Below are 21,691 nucleotides of genomic sequence, written 5' to 3' on the forward strand. Positions count from 1 at the left end.
ACTTCGTATAAAATTACACGGAAACATTGAAGCAAAAATAGTCCGCAGAATTATTAGATTTGGAAATAAATGACTGATCCTTATCACGTGACCGTTTACATCCAATCAAATTGTAGAAAACTCGGTCAAAACAAATACTGGAATTAAATATAATTTTTTAATATCAGCATTAATCAGAAATGTTCCTAAACAACTTATTTCTCTAGGTCAAGCGTATGTTTGTTTAGTTTTGCATCTTCATGCTGATAAGGCCTGCACTGAAAAAATTTCAGTTCGTTCAAAACATAAAATGTATCAAGCATCTAATAGTTATGCTCAAGGTATATTGAAAAAAGAATTTTCAGTATAGGATTAAATGATCATGATTGGGTATTTTTCTATGTACATATTGTTACATAATGACACTCAATGGTAAAATAAAATCCGCATTTATCGATGTGTAAAATTTACCTGTTCACTCACAAATTTAAAAAAATCCAAAGGACCTTATGTTAAATTTGTGAGAGATTAGGTAAAATTTACACATTGATGAATGCCCAGCCATGATCATTTAATCCTTATAGTTTCAATGTACTTTATTTCTGTCATCTTAGCAGCAGGTTTCATGAGAAAGCGTTCACTCTGAGGTAGCTTGAAGTTTGCTTTCGCTAGTCTCTTTACTGCGAGAGAATACATAGCCCCATCTTTGTTAGTCAAGAGTGGTCAATTTTTACGTAGTAATATAGGGTATAATGTCAGAGCGGGTAATGCCAGTTATCTAAGGAGCTCTATAATTAGTTTTAAAAACTTTAACTAAATGATTGACGCTGTTTAAACCAGACTATTATTGTTTTCAACACTATGCTTGTGTATGGCATTCGTTGTTCTTGCTTAATGCGCATTTCAGTCTTTCAAAATCAAACTCGAGTCCTTTTTAGTGAGATCTCTTGATCGTCATAAGACCTTGACATTTAACAGCTGCCGGAACATGTTATTGAAGCGAGATGCAATAAATTCTTAAGACTGGCTTGTAAAGCCTGTCTTATGCCTTCTTCAGCACAAGGGGTGAGTGTGGGAGTGAAGGAAGGTCTGTGCAATTCCATTGTTTCAACTTCTAATGATCGATTTTAATCTGGGGTTGGTATATTTTGATCAGAACTGACAGGGTTTGGTGGGTGGGGCCTTTTATGTTATTATTATAGTGTAAGGCGTTAATACAGATACAATATTGTATAAAATGATTGGAAATAGGAAGCAAAAATATTCCGCAGAATATATCGATGTGTAAAAAAAATCCAGTATTTCGTGACAGTTTACATCCAATTAAATTGTAGAAAACGCAGTGACTTATAGTGCTTGAAGTATTCCGATTAATTGAGAAAAGAAATTGCTGTCAGGGAAATATTGTCAATGCAGATGAAGAAATCTGGAATCTTTAATAGCTGTTCCTGAATTACCATTACTTCATTTCAAAGAAATTTTGGGATTATCGCGTCGCTATTCTTCTGTACTGTTAATACATTAGTACACTGCATGACATTATTTGTAAACTGTTGGAACTAATTTGGCTTAATCCATACTTTTGGAATTGATACAATGTTTAGTACCTTGATATTTCGTTCACCATACTGTAAGTTATTTTTTTTATTCTTTCACTTTCTATTTTAGGGAAATTAATCATATTTTAGATTTTTAAAACAAATCTTGTTTGCTTTTGCTCTTTAGTCACCTAGTTAAGACCGTACAGTTGCAACACATCTCAGCGCATTTTGTTTAACCTTTTGAGAACTTCATAACATGGTTGATCATCGGCCAATGGCGCAATCGCGTACTAAGCATCTCAAAATCATATTTAATAACATTTGAGTTATTAAGGATCCGACGGGATCACTGATTAATACGCGAGCTGAGTTTGAACTGGTTCCATCGAAACACTGCTTCGCTGGTTTGGGTGCTGCTTGGGCAGACAAATCTATAAACTTGAATTTCATTTCTCGTAATGCCGTTCATTATTACAATTGTTGTATATAACACAGTCATTTGTTTATAGTGTGTGAGGTATCTCATGAAACATCGTAATGCAAATGCAACTCGAGTTCAATCGTAACGTTCGCAATCCGTTTACTTGAACTTGTGTTTGATCTGGAGCAAGACGTTTACGTTTATTACATCTCCAGGCTTATCGGTGCAACTAAAAGTTCCGGTTTAAAAAGTGGTCGGCGGTGATGTCACTGACGCATTAACGAAATTACCCAAAGTATCATGTAGTAAATGCCCTAGTAAAAAACATATTCCTAAATACAGTTACTTTAGGCCATGCACACGGCTTGATTTACAACGTTATTGTAAGAACCAACCAAAATCATGTTATTATTCATGTCGATGTATTATATTACCGACGTAATGTCGATATAAATCTTTGATTATAAAACCACATCCATGTATGTCAATATGCATCTCTAGATCTCATTCATGACCTAGATGCAATTAATCCAAAACTAGACGAACACATTTCCAGATAGTTTATCAGAAGGGGGTAAGAAGCCCAAACTTGTTTTAAATAGCCATTGAATGTAAAATATGTCGATGGAATGGTTGATTAGATTTTATCTCAAATTTGACAGTCCTCACAGCTGAAGTGGTGAAGCGGCCGTTGAACGAATGGCATGGGAGGCAAAGATGAGGCATTGTGCTGCTCGGGAAATGCTAGCCAAACACGCATTGTGCCAAATTTACGTGCCAATATCAGGAAAATGTTTACGTGGTTGAGATGACTATACAAATAGGCTTTAACCATTCTCAATGTTCTGAGCAGCTTCAATGAAGCGGTTGATGTCAAGATATTCCGAGAGTATCTGATGCACTTAAGCGTATTTATGCACCCTGAACATTAGCACGGATCAATTACTTCATTGTTTAAGGAACATTGTGTGACAGTTCGTGATGAACATAGTAATTTAAAATGTGGCATAGCCATTGTTGGAATCATTTGATCGCATTTTGCAGAACGATTATTTCGACATCCCAAATGACCTTCCGCATGCGCATCATGCGTGGGATAATTTTGCACAATAACCCTTGGCACGCATTTCACCTTTTGATATTTTTCGTTCCAACCACAATCGAGTACATTTAGGTAGAAGTTTCAGATATTCTTCGATTGGTTTGCCTGAACATTGTCATTAAATTCGCCAACAACCATTTTATTTTTGCTGCTAAACAATAGGTGTTTTTGGTTGATAATCGTTGTCCTCACATTTCATCGCTAGTAAGCTTGATACGATCTCATGATAAACATCATTGGACGTTATATGCATCAGCAGTGAGTCGGTGTCAGTATAAATAAACCTGACACAATTTCAGTCAAACTATTTGATCTTGTCGTAATAAAACTCATGTATGAACAGCTTTGATACGTAAAATACTTATGAATCAACATAGGTTTGTCAACTTGAGCATTGCTTTTCACTATCCAAGACAAGTTCGCCATCAAATATTTTTCGAGATTCAAGTGTCAGAGTAGCAATATAGTTTTGAAGCTTAACTTCATCACTATCACGAACAAGATAGATTCGTTTATTTTTTGTAAATTCTCCATTGTTTTGCCAAATACTGTATTGTTTATGAGTTTAAAGAAATGTGTTTGAAAAGTGGTTCTTGGGCTTTGTCCTCAGATTCGTTTTTAGTGGAATGAATGGGGACATTCAAGCTTCTGGGTGAAATCCAAGCACTCCATAGACTTTACTTACATGCATTTCCAATGACCTGTTATTTTTACAACTGTAGCTTTCCTACGTGTAATACATAATTGTGTTTGGTCCTGAGATTTGGAGCAAGCTTGGTGCATTATATAAAGTTACGTCCTGATTCACCAATGACTGTACATTGATCAGGTGAAAACCACTCACCAGTTACTTACAACACTTCTGGTGCTAATGAATAATCATTATGAGTGTGATGAATTTGCTAATAGCATTCTAAATCAACTTTAAAGAAATATCCATTGACGCTGTTGCTATTGTAGTCGATTGTGCTTGAGAAAAGCAAAGCTTGTCTATGATCAATCTCCAGAAACCCACCAACTAGTAACGGATGCATTATTGCCCATTCGTACAAATTATTGTGTTATATATATATATATATATATATATATATATATATATATATATATATATATATATATATATATATATATGCAATAAACTGACAACGAACAGTGTGAAACTAGTATCTAACTAGCATGAGCGCTTTCAACTCTTTAATGAATCTTTTTCAAAGGCAAATACAAAACATAGACAAGACAAACAAACAAACCAGAAAAATGATTATGTTTGCGAAACTTTACATGGCTGTTTCTGCAGGAATTCAAACTTTTAAGTTTATTATGTTTCAACTATTTTATTTCAGCTTGTTGCTGATGCCGGAAAATATTTGTGTTGACCTAGAAATTGCTGAGCCATAAGGACATCTGTTATTTTAAGTAAATTTATGTAAGCGCAAACTATATCCCAGATATTTCATTGTTGTAGAAGTCATAGGCTATTAGGCACATTTAGAGAATTATTTAAAAGAAAATGTGTCGGATGCAAGAGATAATTTTATTTGTGCATGGTTGTCTTTTTCTAGTCTTCTTGGCTTAAACCGCTTGGTTTCAATGTGATAAGGTGGCGTATCCAGTAAGATTACTTTTCTTTTCTCGTTTGGGGACTCCAGCAGGGGTTGTGAGCAATTGCAATAAGCGCTATATCACTGAAAGTGTGGCCAGGGGAGGATAAGTGTTCTGCAACCGAGCTTCTGTACAACTTCTTTGTCATCCAATCAGATCAATGGAGGTTGAGCCTTCTGTGTAGCTTTTCAGTTTCTCCGACATACTGAAGGCTACAGATCTTACATGTGATGAGATAAATGACATTCTCTGTTTTGCACGTTTCGTTTGGACCATGTATGTTTAATGTGTCTCTAGTCACTGTGCTAGAAAAGGTCTTGGTCTCTATCATATGTTGACAGGGTTTTAATCATTTAATCTACCGAGGCTACGACAAAGACCTGATTACACAAGCAACCCAAAGGGTAAACAAGCAAAACCCATTTATCCTGACCTACCATGCAGACAACCCCAAAGTAGGTAAAATCATCGGGAAACACTGGCCCATCGTATAATGGTCGTACGCACTAAAGTTGATCCTCCGTAATATAACTGTAGTCGCCTACCGAAGACCAAAAAACCTCAAGGACATACTAGTCAGGGCCAAGCTAACGCCAATCACTAATCAGGACCACCCTAGTCAAGTTGGCCTCTGTGGCGATAAGAGGTGCAAAGCCTGTCAACATATGATATAGACCAGAAAATTTTCTAGCTCAGTCTGGCTAGATACTAGTTTCGCACTGTTCGCTGTCAGTTTATTGCATTTATCTTAATCAATCCCTGACATACGTGATCCCTTGCTGGATCGAGTGCACTTGATAGAATTGTTATTCTCCATATGATTATGTATATATAAGGGAAAAAGGGATATGCAATCAGACAATTGTTAATTATATGGAAAAAACGCATGTTCTACTAATGCACAAAGTGAAATATATCCATTGTGATACGAAAGCTGATATAAAATGTTATCTGTTTGGACACACGTCTTCAGTATCACTTATATCAGTGTGCTGATTAGGTTTTGCCTGTGGCCGAGTGGTCTAAAGCGCTCTTCGTTACGGATCACTGCCATCTCACCTCTGTCTGCGGCGGTTCGAGTCTAAGATTCAGCCAATGTGGGCATGTGAGAAAGCCTGCCAGTAGCTTCTCGTGGGTCGGTGGTTCTTTCCGGGGTTTTCCGGGTTCTTCCTCCACCATTAATACTGGCCGCCATGTATAGCCTATCGTGCTGAAAAATGGCGTTAAACCCCACAACAACAACAACAACAGGTTTTGCCTGTGGCATATTTCCATTAGTTATCAAACAATCGTTACTTGAAACGTGATATTGGTTACGTCTTCACCTCAGAGTAGCAAAGTGAAGCGAACAAATAGTGAATGTGAAAAAGTGGACAGTGGAAAGGGAATATTATAATGCCTAAAATGTTATTGGGATACATCTATTGTACTATTAGAGTACATGAGACTACGTTAAATTATCTTTCAATCTGGTTTATTATGACTTCTTTCATTTAAGTGTGCTCAAGAAAAGTAAAATCATGTCCACTACTAAAAGTATGAGGAAGAGCAGCCTTGAAAGAGCGAATACCACGATGGGACACGTTATGATAAGCTACGACAGAAGCCAACAGCAAAAAGTTCTTTGGATCAAGAACCAGCTTGAGAATAACGGATATATCACATGGATGGATCTTGAAGACATGGGACAAGAATTGTCCACTAGTATGGCTAAAGGCATAGAAAATGCACATGTCGTTCTTATTTGCATGTCCCAGAGGTACAAGGAACGCAAAAACTGTAAAAGAGGTAAGTTAATACAACCAATATTCTTGTTCATTAAGTGTACTATCTTTACACATGAAAGGTTGAGATGTGACCGGCGCAATTTATTTGGAGCAATTTGGGTTGTATAATACTTTTCTTGCCTATTTAGAATATATTCCTACTGATTTTTAATGACACAATCAACCGTTTCAAATAATAATCTATCAAATGCATCAACATTTGGGAACATATATGACTAAAGTTCGTTGGCGATTCTATCTTTGCCACCCACCAGTCTTTCATTCCGAAACCCTAGCAGCTGACAGTGATATCGCCGCATTTGGGATGACAAAGCCACACTCCATACGTATGAATCGAATGGTACTCGGCAGTTAGTGAGCAATATTGTTGCTTGACTTTCGTCTCTGTGGCTATCTTCCAAGAGACGGAACATAGATTATATTCTCCCACTCCGACTACCGCTGGGCATGCATTCATTGAAGTTGGTCTCAAGAATGACCCGAGTGCGGAACAGAGCCGCTCAACACACGTTTGCCACTGCCGTAACCGCAGTTGCAAGTACAGTTGGCGGAACACACCTCGGTTCCCTCTGCATGCACTTTCCTGAAGGACCATTATACGGCCAAACTAAGACCCCAGCCTTTATCCTCTAGCCTATTGTTTAACATCCAAATGGAGACAGGTATGCAAACTAGCCATCAGTTAGAAATATATCCCTCTCTCCCACAACCACAGCGTCGATACATGGATTGCACGGGAAATTAACAAAAGGACCGAAGGGCCACTCATAGGCTACTAACCTCTGAAAACCGTTTTATCGTTCGTTCCAGACTTTTTTTGGTCCCAAAGGCAAACGTCTGGTCATCGGCCTAAGCACCCTCAATCGATTCATCTACGCACTTTGGTTCCCGATAGAAAAATCGCAGTGCATTTTGAAAAAGTCATCCATGAGATAAACTTTGTCATCGGTATGGACTTAAACGGCGCATACCTTCATTTCAATTGTCAAGGCTTCCAGGACGTACCTGCGATTCGCCAACAACATCTTATACCAATTCAGGATAATCGTGTTAGGGTTCAACGTCGGCACATGGGTCTTCACTCATCTGACGAATCCAGAAATGGTGCAAGTCAGGACCATTTATATGGCGGTCACATAAAGGTACATGGACGACATCCTGCACTAACATCAGTGAGTTAGATCCAACTAGACATGATAACCCTTATTACCAATCTGGACCTCACATCAACAAGGAAAAATCTGACCTAATACCGTCTCAACAATTTGTTCACCAAGGTACGGAGTTCAATACACAGACAACATGTTTCGTCTCCCTCAGGATCGGGCATTGAAATACGACCCACGGTAGCAGCTTATTTTCTAGAAAAATTATATCCGCACGGGAATTCCTTAGTTTAATAGGCTTGCTCAAAGCGGCAGCGGACCTCATGGTCATAGGTCGCCTTTTTATGAGCCCATTGCAACTGTTGCATCTGCACGACTGAGTCCTAATTTTCTCCCACTGGAACATCCTCTCACCATCTGAACCCAGCTGAGGCACCATCTGCGTAATTGGAAGCAGCCGTACGTGGCTCACGGTAGGTATTCATGTAGAAGAGCCACTGCCCGAGAATATAGTCTGTACCGATGCAAGTACGGAAGCCTGGGGAGCAGAACCGCTACCATCATTTCGGGATGCCAACGGTACATGCTCTCCCCAAGAACGACATCTTCATATGAATAATTCTGGAGAGGACGGCCATTGTGTAAGCCTTTCACCAGTCAGGAATCATTGCATGGCAAGTAGGTTCGTATTCTGTCAGACAACTCTACTGTGATGGCTTATCTCCAACGACAATTCCACAGACCTTTGCGTCATGGTGGGTGACTTTCTGAAGAGTTGTCGTCATCAACAAATCCACACATATTCGCAATATTTGCGGATGCCTCATTGTACTGGCCACCTCCTCGTCACGGAAAAATATATTTGTACAAACGGAATGGTCTCTCCATGCCTTGGTTTGCACTCGGGTCTGTACCTAATGGACCCACCGTTGTTGGACCTGTTTGCGAATGCCATACTCCTAACCTTTTTCTCTCGAGTCCCGGAAAAGCTTGCACAGTCGACGCCCTATCGTTGAATTGGAAAAAATCTTGACGCATACGCCTACCCTCCAACACCTCTGCTTCCATAAGCGATACAGAAAGTGAGGGAATCAGACTGCCGCCTCATCCTCATCACAATATAGCGACAGGCAAAGTTGTGCATCAACAACCTCATCAATCTTGCATTGAAGACCCCTCAGAAAGTTCGGGGACATGTATATATATATATATATATATATATATATATATATATATATATATATATATATATATATATATATGTGTGTGTGTGTGTGTGTGTGTGTGTGTACACACAATGCTTCCTCTCCTACATCCCCCCGTTTCATAGACTAAAACTCCGGTCATAATTATCTTTGAAATTATCTTCATAGTATTTTACTTGCAAAGAAAGATATGAAATACTGGTTTACATGAGCATCAATGTATATAAAGAGTCATAAAAGAGATCTAATATCAGTGATTTCCTCTTTCTAATTAAGAGAATGCATGCCTATTGTTTGACGCCAATCTAAGATTAACATTGATTTTTAATTTCCAGAGGCTTTATATGCAGAACAAAACGGCAAGATATGGATTCCACTGAAAATGGAAACGGATTTGATCCTCAACGATTGGCTTGGCTTTATGACCACAGATAGAAAGTTCATTGACTTCAGTGGACTCAAATACCCTATGGAAGTGAAAATGACAGAGCTCTTAAAAGAGCTTGCCAAACACTACAATAAATTGGAAGATCCCATAAGAATAAAGCCATTTGACAGTCACTTCGACAAGAAAGGTGAACATATCAGCATGGCTGTAAGTATCTACCTCATTTTGATAATATTAGAATTGTACGGCATAGATGACATTATTTCTTGTCCAGGAAAACAAATATATATTTACATAGCTTGCATATAAGAACCAGTACAATTTGTACGGACCATTAGTACAAAATTGTGATGAATCTTATATTCAGACATACTACACCGAGACAGACTAATAACACACCGACTCTTTGATAATTCCAAAATATGTTCCTTTATATTTGCTCCTTTACTTAATGAATTTTGGCGTTAGTACCGATTTATAGCCATTCTGTTTTCTACGCCTTAGATTTGTTCGCAAACAAATTATTTTCGCTTGAGAGAGACTTACGTATTATGGGCAATGCATTCTGTGTCTTTATAATATGTCATATTTTGGTCTTAACATAATGTTTCGGACTGCACAGCTATATAGCTCTGATCTGACATATGTGATAAGCCTAACTACGAATAGCCAATACTGATCTTACTCGTATGACTGCTACTCCTAGTACTACTTTTGTACAGAAGATTAATATTATCGCTTTTGATATTACTACTATAATAACAATAATACGAATAATAATAATAATAATAATAATAATAACAATATTATTATTATTATTATTATTATTATTTTATTATTATTAGTGTTGTTGTTAGTGGTACTATTGTTGTTAGTAGTGCTATTAGTAAATGCAGAAGTATACTAGCAGTAGTACTGTTACTGTGACATTGTATCAGGAGTAATGCTAGTAGTTTCAGCAGTGGTAATAGCAGTTGCGTCCTCAACAATAGTAGAAGCAATAGCAGTGCTAGTAGTAGTAGTAGAAGTAGTAGCATTGGTGATAGTGGCAGTATTAGTATCATTGCTAATAATATCTGTAGTTGTAATAATTGTAGTTGTATAATTTTATGATAATTAGAATCATTATCTACTTCATAATCCTCAATTTATTAATTTGATTTGGGGTGAATTTCTGAAATCCCAGTTATGTGCTATTTAAGTTGACGTATTAATGGACTGTTTCTCTCTATACCGCTTAAAGCACCTGATTTAATAAATATATGCATTTAGCTAGGCATATACTGAATGTTAATATTACTTGTACATTATTTGTTAAATAAAAAAGGGTACTTATCCGTCTTGGTTTAATTAATATTTTTGCAAGGATTGTTTTTATTGTCCTCAGTCAAATTGTATTTACAGCAATAATAACAATACATAGCTTCTCAAATTATAATTCTATTTTATAATCATTACTGATAGCAAACAAAATTCAAACATAAGTTGTGAAATATACAATGAATACGTATACAGTATTCCCTCTATAACCTTCTCCAGTTTCGCATAAGTTACTGGTAATTGAAGGTGGCGGATCATCGAGGTTCATCTCTTTGATAGATACATAAATCTGATCGTTGCGAACCAATGCTTCTGTCACTCTTCCAAATACTATCAGTAGAAGTACTTGATTACCTTAGTAATAATGTTATTGCTTTTATTATTATCATTATTGTTAGTAGCAGGAGTGGTAAAGGAAATAACAGTTATTCTAATAGTAGTTTCAGTCATTAACAGAAGCGGCAGTAATGCAATAGTAGTGGTAGTAATAGCAGAAGCAGTGTTAATGTTAATAGTGTAGAATTACTAGTATTAGAAGTGGTATAGAATAAAAAGTTTATAATGTAAACATTAGCGTAATCTAAATCAGTCCTCAAATCATAAAGTTTAATTTGGGCGAGTTTCCAAATCTGTCTTATATATTACGTGACTTAAGGTTGACATTGGGTGAATGGATGCAAGGTGCACATCACCAAACTTCAACTAACTTGTCAATGCTAAATATATCTTTACAAAGTAGCTGCTATGCAAATGACAAGGTACACCAAGTTAACATTATACCCTCGTTGTTCATATGTAACTAAATCAAGTCTTTCAAACTGACCTAACCATTATAAGTAGATGAGTTAATAATTTGTGCATTTTAACTATTGTTAATGTTGTAGGCATGACATTCATTGATCAAAAAAGTATTTGTGACAAAGTTAGTTTGATAATTATAAATGCTACATAATAAGGAAGCTATTTATAAAGGTTTGCATCTCGCCAGTCTGTTAAAAACTGGACAAGTTGAATCATCACGTGGAGGTGACCATTGGTACAGCTTTCTATCTCCCCAGTCTGTTAACTTGATGGATTAAATCAAGACTTAAAGGTAGTCATTAATACAGATTTCAATTTCCTCATTCTGTTATAAGTAGACAGGAAAGACCATCACTTGAGGTTACCATTAATGAAGGTTTCAATTTCAACGGTAGGTTACTAACTGGACAGGGGAACTCATTACTTGGAGGTGACACTTAATACAGGTCCCTATCTCCAAGATCTGTTATAACTGGGCAGACTGTTAAGCATACAAAAGAAGAATAAAGAAAAATAAAAAGGCACAATAAGGAAATTTTAATGAAACAAACTATTGCTAATATCAGTAATATAAATGATAAATAAGTAGAATTCAATGTTTGCACAAGATACGACATAAACTTCTCTGTTTTGACCTCCGCTCAGTTTCAACTTTTTTGATTGGTCCCTGAGGGTGAGTGCTAAATAATAATAATAATAATAATAATAGTTCAAATAAAAGACAACAATCACTATTATCATTGTTATTGCTGATGCAGTATCAAGATGGGGGTAATGAGACAAGTAAATTGCACTGAACGTTCAGAGAACTTCAAATTAGTGCATGAGATCCTTGTGATTTAGATGAGGACAGCATAAAATGATGATGCTGATTCCCTGATTATATCAGATCATAATGTTTTTATGAACATTTATATTTACCATATTTTACAACCATTTTCTTCTGTCATCTAGGCAGGTAAAGGGCAGTCAAGCGTAAAGACAGAATTTTTTCCATCTTTACACGTCCCTGAAGTTGCTGAAGATGAGGAACAAGGTAATGTTAACTGCAGTACATTGGTGCAGGTTATACATCATTTAATTGAGCTTTTACACACTAATGTTTGTGATAAACTGAGAATTTTACAGGAGTGCCTGTCGCAGAAACATTTGGATCACGCTGATGTACAAAAATACTGCTTGCTACATGTTATCAAGTTGTGACAATTAAAGTGGGAATTTTATCACGTACAACACAATTTGTTATCCATCATTTCAGTACTCTGCACATTTTGTATCACCGCTCCGGTGGCCTAGTGGTTAGAGCGTCCACCTCGGATGCAGGAGGTCATGGGTTCGATCCCCGGCCGACTCATACCAAAGACTTACAAAAAAGAAACTAACAGCTGCCTCTTTTGGCGCTCAGCATTAAGAGGTTAGTATTAGGACTGGTAGGCCTGGTGTCAGAATCATGTGACTGGGTGGGACATCATGCAACATGCCTGCGGCATGATGCCCCAGTGCTAGACATTACTATAAACTGTCATACTGAAAATTGTTACGTTAATTGCTACGCTAATAATCCTAATCACACTCACACACACAATTTATATCTTTTCTTCTAAGACACAAAGAGGGCACATACAAAAACTTCATAAAAATACAAACAAAACAGCATTATATGTCTTTGAAGACTGAATGAATCGGGTACATTACAAACTAACTGAACAGAGTGCGCGTATTTCCAAAGAACGTTAAAACAGTCGATTTAATTTCGAGCGAGAAATATCGAACTGATACTGGTTTGCTTGGGCATCAGTCGAGAGTGCATGATCCACGTTCATTTCCAAGAATAAAGTAAATCTTCTGCAAAATTACTACTCCATTTATCTTCAAACCAGAATACAAGAAGTTTAAAAAAGTCTTTAATGTAGAAATTGACTTGTAGAAGTCATCAAGTATGTTTATGTAAATGATAAATGTAGGTTGATGTGATATGTAGCTGGAATGTAGAGAGGTAGAAACCAGTTTGGTAATATATATATATATATATATATATATATATATATATATATATATATATATATATATATATATATATATAAAGAGAGAGAGAGAGAGAGAGAGAGAGAGAGAGATGTTCAGGTAAAAGACCATTAACCTGAAATTTAACGACCCAAATCAATATGATCTTAGTCAGGGATAATCATTTATCCACGATGATATGCTGTTTCCGTCACCAGAATGTAACTAAAACTATCCAACGAAATCGACCAGAAGCAAAAGTACTCAATCGCTTTTTGGTTATTAGAGTAGAGGGACCCAAGTTCAGGGAATTTGACTTTGAGGAAATCCTTGCAACCTAGAAAATGCAAAAGAACAAAAGACGTTACTAGAAATTAATTTTGAACTGTTTCTTTATGTGGTTTGAAATTAAAAGTATGAAAAGCGTATATTGCAAAACTGATCAGTTTAGATTTATGAGTAAAAGATTGAACCTGATGTATTGAAGTTAATGATGTAGCCAATAACTTGTAATAAATGTTAATTTTAGATTTTCATAGTGTGAGATTAAGATATGTATAATGCAAACACATTGTAAATATTAAATGTTTTTCTTCAGTCCAGATAGCCAATAAATGTTTTCTGGTTGTGCATCAGCTTGTGCTGGCAGCCTTAGAGGTTTAAAAATATATTTCGTGGAGCCCTCTATGTAGAATAAGTGACTCCAATTTTGAAAACAATGTGCCCACAATTTAGGAAACCCTGGATGCATCTCGGCAATATTAAAGTCACGGATACTCATTTTCCACGATGATTGGACCTTTCTCGCATGTCATGTTTCGTAGCATTCTACAATTCATTAGACTACAAGGCTCATCAAGTTTCTTTTTCGTTTGTCCAGATAAGATAGCAGACTCTTCTCGTCAAGTACAACAACAATTCGAAAGGCTAGATTGTAATGATTAATGCAGACGTACAATTGATTGGTTTCTGAGTACTCTTTGTATCCATTTACTTAACAATTATAATCCACGTCATGATCATGGACCTTAAATTAGGCAGTAGGCTGATACACCTTCTAAACACATGATTTCTTTACATTGACACTACTCTGTTTGAATTATATATATATATATATATATATATATATATATATATATATATATATATATATATATATATATATATATAATACATAAAATATGCGCGTACTGAGCTAAGGCTGGGTTTGAAATTTATAAGGTAAAAAGGGATTAAAGGAAGCTTGTGTATGTCTCATAATGGACCTGCGATAATCAGTATGAGACTGCCGACTCTAAATAAACGGCTTGCCAATAATTATTTTAATGTATGTTGTTGAAAAAGGAAGATGTTATATCTGCATGCTTTCAGTGAATCATTTTTGGTATTTCGAAATACCTTTACAGGAAACAAATATTCTGCTTAAATTGTGGCGAATCACAAATTAGTTCAAGCATGGCCGTTTACATTAGGATTTACGTCCTTAATGTATCAAGTGATAATTACTTGTATATATAATCTGACTAACCTTTAAGTGTATGTATGCCTCTGATGCATGACTCGTTTCACAGCACAAACTACGTTCATAGGATTTTAGCATAAAAATGCAATTAATCTAACAACTTCTGCAAAACCTATCATTATGAAAATAACGTACATAATATAGTTATTTATAATAGCATATGTATATATATATATATATATATATATATATATATATATATATATATATATATATATATATATATATATATATATATATATATATATAATGTAATTATATGATGTTATTCAGTCGTTGAGAAAGACATTAAGGATAGACGACTCATCATAGCGTTCTCATATGGTCATTGTCAACATAAAAGGAGAGTTATTCCTGTACTAGTTTGCATTGGTTATATAGACCGTTTTGTTTTTCATAATAACAATATCATATTCTTAGTATTACGTTGAGGATCCTGAATTTACAGCTGAAACAGAATTTCTGATAAGGTCATGCGAGTTCTTGTCTTCCGTTTGTCTTTTCGGTTTTCTTCTTATTTGTCTTCTTCTTCTTCTTCGTCTTGTTTTATTGTTATTATTATTATTATTAATTATTACTGATTTTGCAAGCTGTATAGCATATCGTGTCCAATCTGACTGGTGCTAATTAATTATATACCGCAAAAACAAGTTGTGTTCCTTTAAGTGAATAAGGGTGCAACAAACTTCCACGTTCAGTATAGTAAAGAATATAGGTAATACAATACTCATTTAAGCAGTAGACATTACTATTGTTAAAACAAATTGTTTGTAAGAGAAAAAAGTAAAAGAGAAAATCAGATAGTACTATAATTGTTGATCTTTGGACAATTATCTGTGCACTGCACGTTCAATCAGATAAGACGTCAATTTTTAAAAAGTTATAAATATCATCCATTGTTTATTATCAAACTGAGGACAGTTTATGAGTTTCATGATAACAAGATTTGATGCGTACTTGTGTTTTCGTTTTCTTTTGTTTACTTACTTTGTTTCTTCACAGCCTTTCGTTTCTATATAAAGCTTAATAAAAGTATCAGGTAAAAGAAATAGGGTTTAGAGACAATTTCAGAAATGTAGCACTGTTAATATGTGCATATACCATTATCTGGTTAATTAAGCTGTATCAATGTTTTCGGTGTTCATTTCGTGTATGACCAAAATATCAATCGGTTAGTCTTTGCGATACGTTGCCACATATCTACGTATATAGCGTCCCCATAATGAGTTTATATTAAAAGATATTTAGGTTAGACGGTGACTAGCAATAATTTGTCAACTATCTACAATTATAGTGTGATGCATATTTACTGAAAGTCTAATGAAGTCTGTCAAGTTACCAACAGATGTGACATTATTGAAGATTTGGCACTGGTGGCATAAAACAACAGATATTGGTCTATGCACAAAGTCTTCCTTTCGAAGGCTATTTCTGTTTATCTGCATCGTGAACATCAAACTAAATAAATTTAATTCTTAGGTGACGGTCGTCGATGGAAGAAAACGACACTGTCGAAAAAGACTGTGAAGAAACAAAGTCAGTAAATAAAATGCACATGATTAAATAATTGCATCGAAAACAATAAGACATAACATTGTAAATGACCTTAATACAATTCTGTAATGTAAATATACAACATACATTGGTCACATTTTCAATGTAAAATAAAATACAGTTATAGCTATAATTGTGTGTTAAGCACATTATGAAATCTTGTCTTATTGTGCAATAAAACAAATATATTTGACGCTCGTGGTGCTACAAGTCCAAAACAGTATAGAAGATTTAAGTATAGTACTGTGTAATAACTTTTCAGACATATATAGTGCTTGCATTTACTTTAACGTTTACATTAAATCACCGTAGTCACTCTTACAAAAGAGTTACTCCACTTACTTACTCTTTGTAGCAACAACTAATGGATATGTTTTGCCATTTGCCTCATATACATATGTTCCATCTATCCATCAGTCACCAGCAGAAAGAATAATTATAATAATTATAATTCTAGCTTCATTTCTGCGTGTAATCGAGGCTACACTTTTGAACAGGCAGCATTTAAATCTAAAACAAGTTATTTGCTCTTTACGATAAGCATGGAACATATAGATACAAAAAACAAATATATAGATATGGTGACCATATAAATGATATACTCTATTTTTATATTATTATTGCCATTATTTAGGATTTTTTTGTACATAAAGGCAGGAGAAAAGATGAAAACGGACCGGAAGAGGACTGTGTTATGATCAGCTACAACCATACAGATGAGAAATTGATTATAAAAATCAAAGATACTCTTAAGAAAAATGGCTTCCATGTATGGCTAGACACTGACAATATGAATCATAACCATACCATTCCTGAAGTTATAAAGAAGTCTCGTGTCGTTCTCATATGTATGTCCAAGAATTACAGCAAAAGTGAGCATTGCAAGAAGGGTAAGATTAAAAAAAATGTTTATATAGTAATTGTTATATGCTGTGTTTTCTAGCATACTAGTTCTTTTGGAAGTAAGCATGCTAGCAATGTACAAACTGTAACTATATTGGCATAACACATTTCGTAATGAAACATTCGCATAAAACATCAAGCTTTTCTCGACTGAATTGATTACTTAACACGTAGCATGACACTGACAATCTAATCGTACTAAATGTCTTGTTGATACAGACAAAGGGCATTTATTTAGCATATTTGTTTAATCTTCTCAAAAGGTATGTTTCATATTTTATCTCGATGTGTTATTGACTGAATGAACAGATGCTGTTACTCGTTAAAGATCTTTGACCTTCGGATCGAGCTTGTGATGTTTGCTAAAGCCTCTTTCTATATCTGTACCCCTGAATCGCATGTTTGGTGCCCATTGTACTCACTTTAATAAGGGATCTTTGCCAGTTATCTTCCCTTGAATCCTATTGGTGGTAGCATGGAATATTGCTGTCCAAAATTACTTCCGCTTTTCTTCCTACCTGACAAACAAACAAAGAATCGACAGCATCTTCATCTTGCTTTTGAACAATGTCTCAAGCTTACGGATCATTGACACTGCCATCGCACATTGAGCAGTTTAAAAGGCGAGGAGCTAAGTTATCTGGGCGACAGAAGAAGTTAATCGATCGGTAAGCATATATTCAGCATAATTGGTGATATTTTTGTCAATAATGGGCAATGACATTTTCTTATATCTGCATTAAAAAATGAAATACGCAGCATTTTCTCCCAATTTACTTAATAGATTCATGTTCCTTAAAGTATATCATCTACGTACCATTAAGCGATGTATTGTGAAAAGTGCTATAGATATTTAGTGAAATTTAGTAAAAGTTCGAGACCGCCTTAAAAATATTTGAGCTATTTTGTTTAGAAATATACGAGATTTTCGCTGAATATGTATCCCATTACACATGTAGTTGATACATTAGTGTGCGAATATTATATATGTATCATAGTCAAATGTAAATGTTCTTTCATTCCTCAGGTTATTGTCTTATCAGAGAAATTGGTGAAAATATGTACAAGGACTAGAGTTTTTCATTTCTTCGCCACATGATAAATTGTATCATGATGTCCATGGTGATACAAAGTTTGTAAGGGTGAACATGCATGTAACTGAGGTATATGGGCCAGTTTTACAAGGAGGTGGATAGACGTGCATCACAAGCTTCATGAGATACATCAGCACAGAAGAAGAGAATGATGTGTTCTGTGTTAGGGCTGCTAGTCGCGCTGAGATGTCAAAATCAGTTACATATAAAATTGGCATATCTTTCGATAAGCATGGATTAATTCAGGAAGCACAGTGTGAATGCGCAGCAGGAATGGGTCCCACTGCAAACATGTCACTGCTGTACTTACCACAACATTTGATCTGTCATTTCGATGACTTTGTTTAGCTGAAGAAACCTGTACTCAAAGATTACAAGACTTCATCAGACAAAAAAACGTACAAAGGATCACCTATCAAAAGTAGAGACGTGAATATGTCAGGTGCAAATGAGGTGACAAACTTGGACTATGATCCACGCCCTATATCAAAATAAAAAGGGATATCAAGATTTCTTGAGAAATACTTGTTTGAATATGAAAGGAATTTCAAACATGCCAATTTTTCAACTTTTTGAACCACCTAATGTTATTGCAGTGGCCCATGACCATAATTACTTTGAATTATTTCATGAGGACTATTTTCTTAAGGTAAATACTTTAACAAACATATACTTATAAACAACTATGACAATTGAAAGAAACACCCGTGATCAGAGTAAAAGTGCAACATGGAAGGAAGAAAGGTGTTAAAGACTATGTTCATCAAATTTTGGGCATATATGTAAATTGAAAGACAAGGCAAACACAACCTCATTAGCCCACAGAGTTACAGTATATAAAAGTTATGGGCACCATAAATGCTTCATGGACAAAACTATGAGGGCATCGCTGTCAAAAACTATATGAAGATTACATGAATGGCTATAAACAGATGTAGAATGTACATTTTTGAAATACATTCTTTTCTAGCTGCCTCGCCTGATGGTACGACGCCGGATGGACTACATATTGAAGTGAAATGTCCTTATTTAAATAACGATAAACCTATTTTTTAGAAGACAGTGCCTTATTTAAAAGTGAATGAGGCCATGAATGTAAGCCTCAGTGTTCATCATGATCCATATTATCAAATACAAGGACAAATGTATTGTGTAAATAAAACCGAGCTTGACTGTATTGTTTATGCTTGGTGAGACTGAACGATTTTAGAATTATATGGATGCTTCTTTTATAAGATAAATGGTGAAAAGCCTGACTGGATTGTATAATGGGTTTTTCAAAGCTGTCATCTTTGAGAAGTATTTTTATACTTTTTATAAATCATTAGCTAAAAGATTTCCATATATATATATATATATATATATATATATATATATATATATATATATATATTAAAGTATCTTTGCAAATCATTTGATAAAAGATTTCCAAATCAAATGTGTTCTCCAGATTATGACTAATATAAATATATATATATATATATATATATATATATATATATATATATATATATATATATATATATATATATATATATATATATTTGTGTGTGTGTGTGTATATATGTATGTATTAGAGAGACAGAAAATAACAGTGATGGAGCGAGGGAGATGTACAAGTATTTGCTTTGATATTTATGAATACTTTGTGAATTCTCCTTTTTTAGAAAACACACCCTATACCTAAATTAAATAAAAAAAAAAACAGACAGATGATTATGGAGTAGTCTAAATAGAGTCATGTGGTTCGTTGTGTCTTCACGTTTGCAGAGATAGTTATTAAAATTTAATACGATTTTGGAAACTACACTGAATTTGTAGCAATGAAAACATATAACAGAATTTTTAAACTGTCCTCAAATTTGATGCGCATATATTTCATTGCCTTATAATGAGTATATAAAAATATTAAAGCAATTTTATGTATTTTTATGTCTAGTTATGAAGTTTGTTTCTTCCACGTACTGACCAATAAATGCAGCATGTCAGTTACAACTATTGTTGACATTTTCACCAAGACATACTTAGCAGAGAAGAAATAAAGTTCATAGAAATGAACTAAAACCAGATGACAAATTGCAATTTCATTGAAATCTAGTGCTAATGTAGCGTATATTTTGATCCACCTAAACTTAATAAATACATTATTTGTTTTCACTGATAAATGTAATATGAATTATGTATTCTTAGAGATAATACAGGATCTAAAAATGCATATCACGTAACAAATGAAAATTATTTCAGATGACAATTTTGCCCAGTATCCAACATTGGTTTACGTAAAATGTAAGTTTTTCCAAGTCCATTTCAAACCTTATATGTACACATTTACTTGGAAATTTTTCTGTATTTCAGAATAGTCTCTTCAGTCATTTGTTTTTATTTTTGAAGAAAGCTAACAAAAACTCCTTTACACTTATCCCTTGTCTGCCATTGCTCCTCTCAGCAATGTAACTCTTACCGGTTGACTCCATAGGATTGGGACACATATGTCATCAATCTCCCTGGTGTGGCTCCAATTAATGCTTTGACTGTATTTCTGTTTTATTAGGTTAAAAAGGTGACCGGCTGTGATAGTGCTAACTTTTGTCTCTTCATAGGACACGCTGTTCCATCCAGAATTATCCTAGTTGTGGGATAGTGTTGTATAAAGTCAGATGGGGCATAATAATGTACCAGTTCTTTCGATGACCAAAGCTCAACTTTCTCTCCACCACTTTCACATGAATATCATCCATGTTTGAACAATATTACTTATGGCTGATTCAGACATCCCGAATAAAAGTGAGAATGTAAAATCTGTTGTGTGTCAACAGCTTTATCAAGACTATAAAAAAAACTTAGCGACTACACTGATAATCACTACTCTGTGTTGCACATAATTAAGGTTATATGCTGCTGGGCCAACAGTGCAGATAATAAATCTGAAGTGTTCAAATGTCTGGCTTTCAGTATATAAATGTACTGGAGTCCAGAATAGAAACGTACGCCCGAATCATCCTCTATAAAATTAAAAAATTAAAACATTGTTGGTTACTTTCTGAAGAATATTTCTTAGGGCACGTCTTTTCAATGCATGGTTTTGTCTTGATAAACTGTTTGTGTTGGTTCCTTGTCCATGTAAATGCACTGGGTATTGCTATTTTATTCAGTATCGTGGAAAGAGGGGTGGTGCCTAAAGTATGAACAAAACGTTATCCTTAATATTTTAAAGTAATGCGTATTATAATTACAAAACAAATCGTATCGATAATCTTTTGTCGAATGACTAATTTAAAATAGATTGCCCTGGACAACGAAAAAACCTAAAGATTACCAAATATTGGAACCGAATTTGTGGTGCCACCTTCTTGGACTGATAA

The 21,691-nt window shown here is 34.9% G+C and overlaps 1 protein-coding gene across 1 annotated transcript in view; it reads left to right on the forward strand.

Annotated features, from left to right (window-relative positions):
- Nucleotides 1-21,691, forward strand: part of LOC149783550 (uncharacterized) — an 83,763-nt gene that overhangs the window by 38,425 nt on the left and 23,647 nt on the right. Inside the window, exons 2-5 of the mRNA XM_089932863.1 lie at nucleotides 6,144-6,433; nucleotides 9,079-9,338; nucleotides 12,207-12,288; nucleotides 16,986-17,222. Coding sequence (XP_089788989.1) covers nucleotides 6,166-6,433; nucleotides 9,079-9,338; nucleotides 12,207-12,288; nucleotides 16,986-17,222 — 847 coding nt within the window. The 5' untranslated portion in view covers nucleotides 6,144-6,165. The remainder of the gene's footprint in view (nucleotides 1-6,143; nucleotides 6,434-9,078; nucleotides 9,339-12,206; nucleotides 12,289-16,985; nucleotides 17,223-21,691) is intronic.

The sequence above is a fragment of the Sinohyriopsis cumingii genome, chromosome 14 (assembly GCF_028554795.1).
Source record: "Sinohyriopsis cumingii isolate HCF-2022 chromosome 14, ASM2855479v2, whole genome shotgun sequence".
Taxonomy (NCBI): domain Eukaryota; kingdom Metazoa; phylum Mollusca; class Bivalvia; order Unionida; family Unionidae; genus Sinohyriopsis; species Sinohyriopsis cumingii.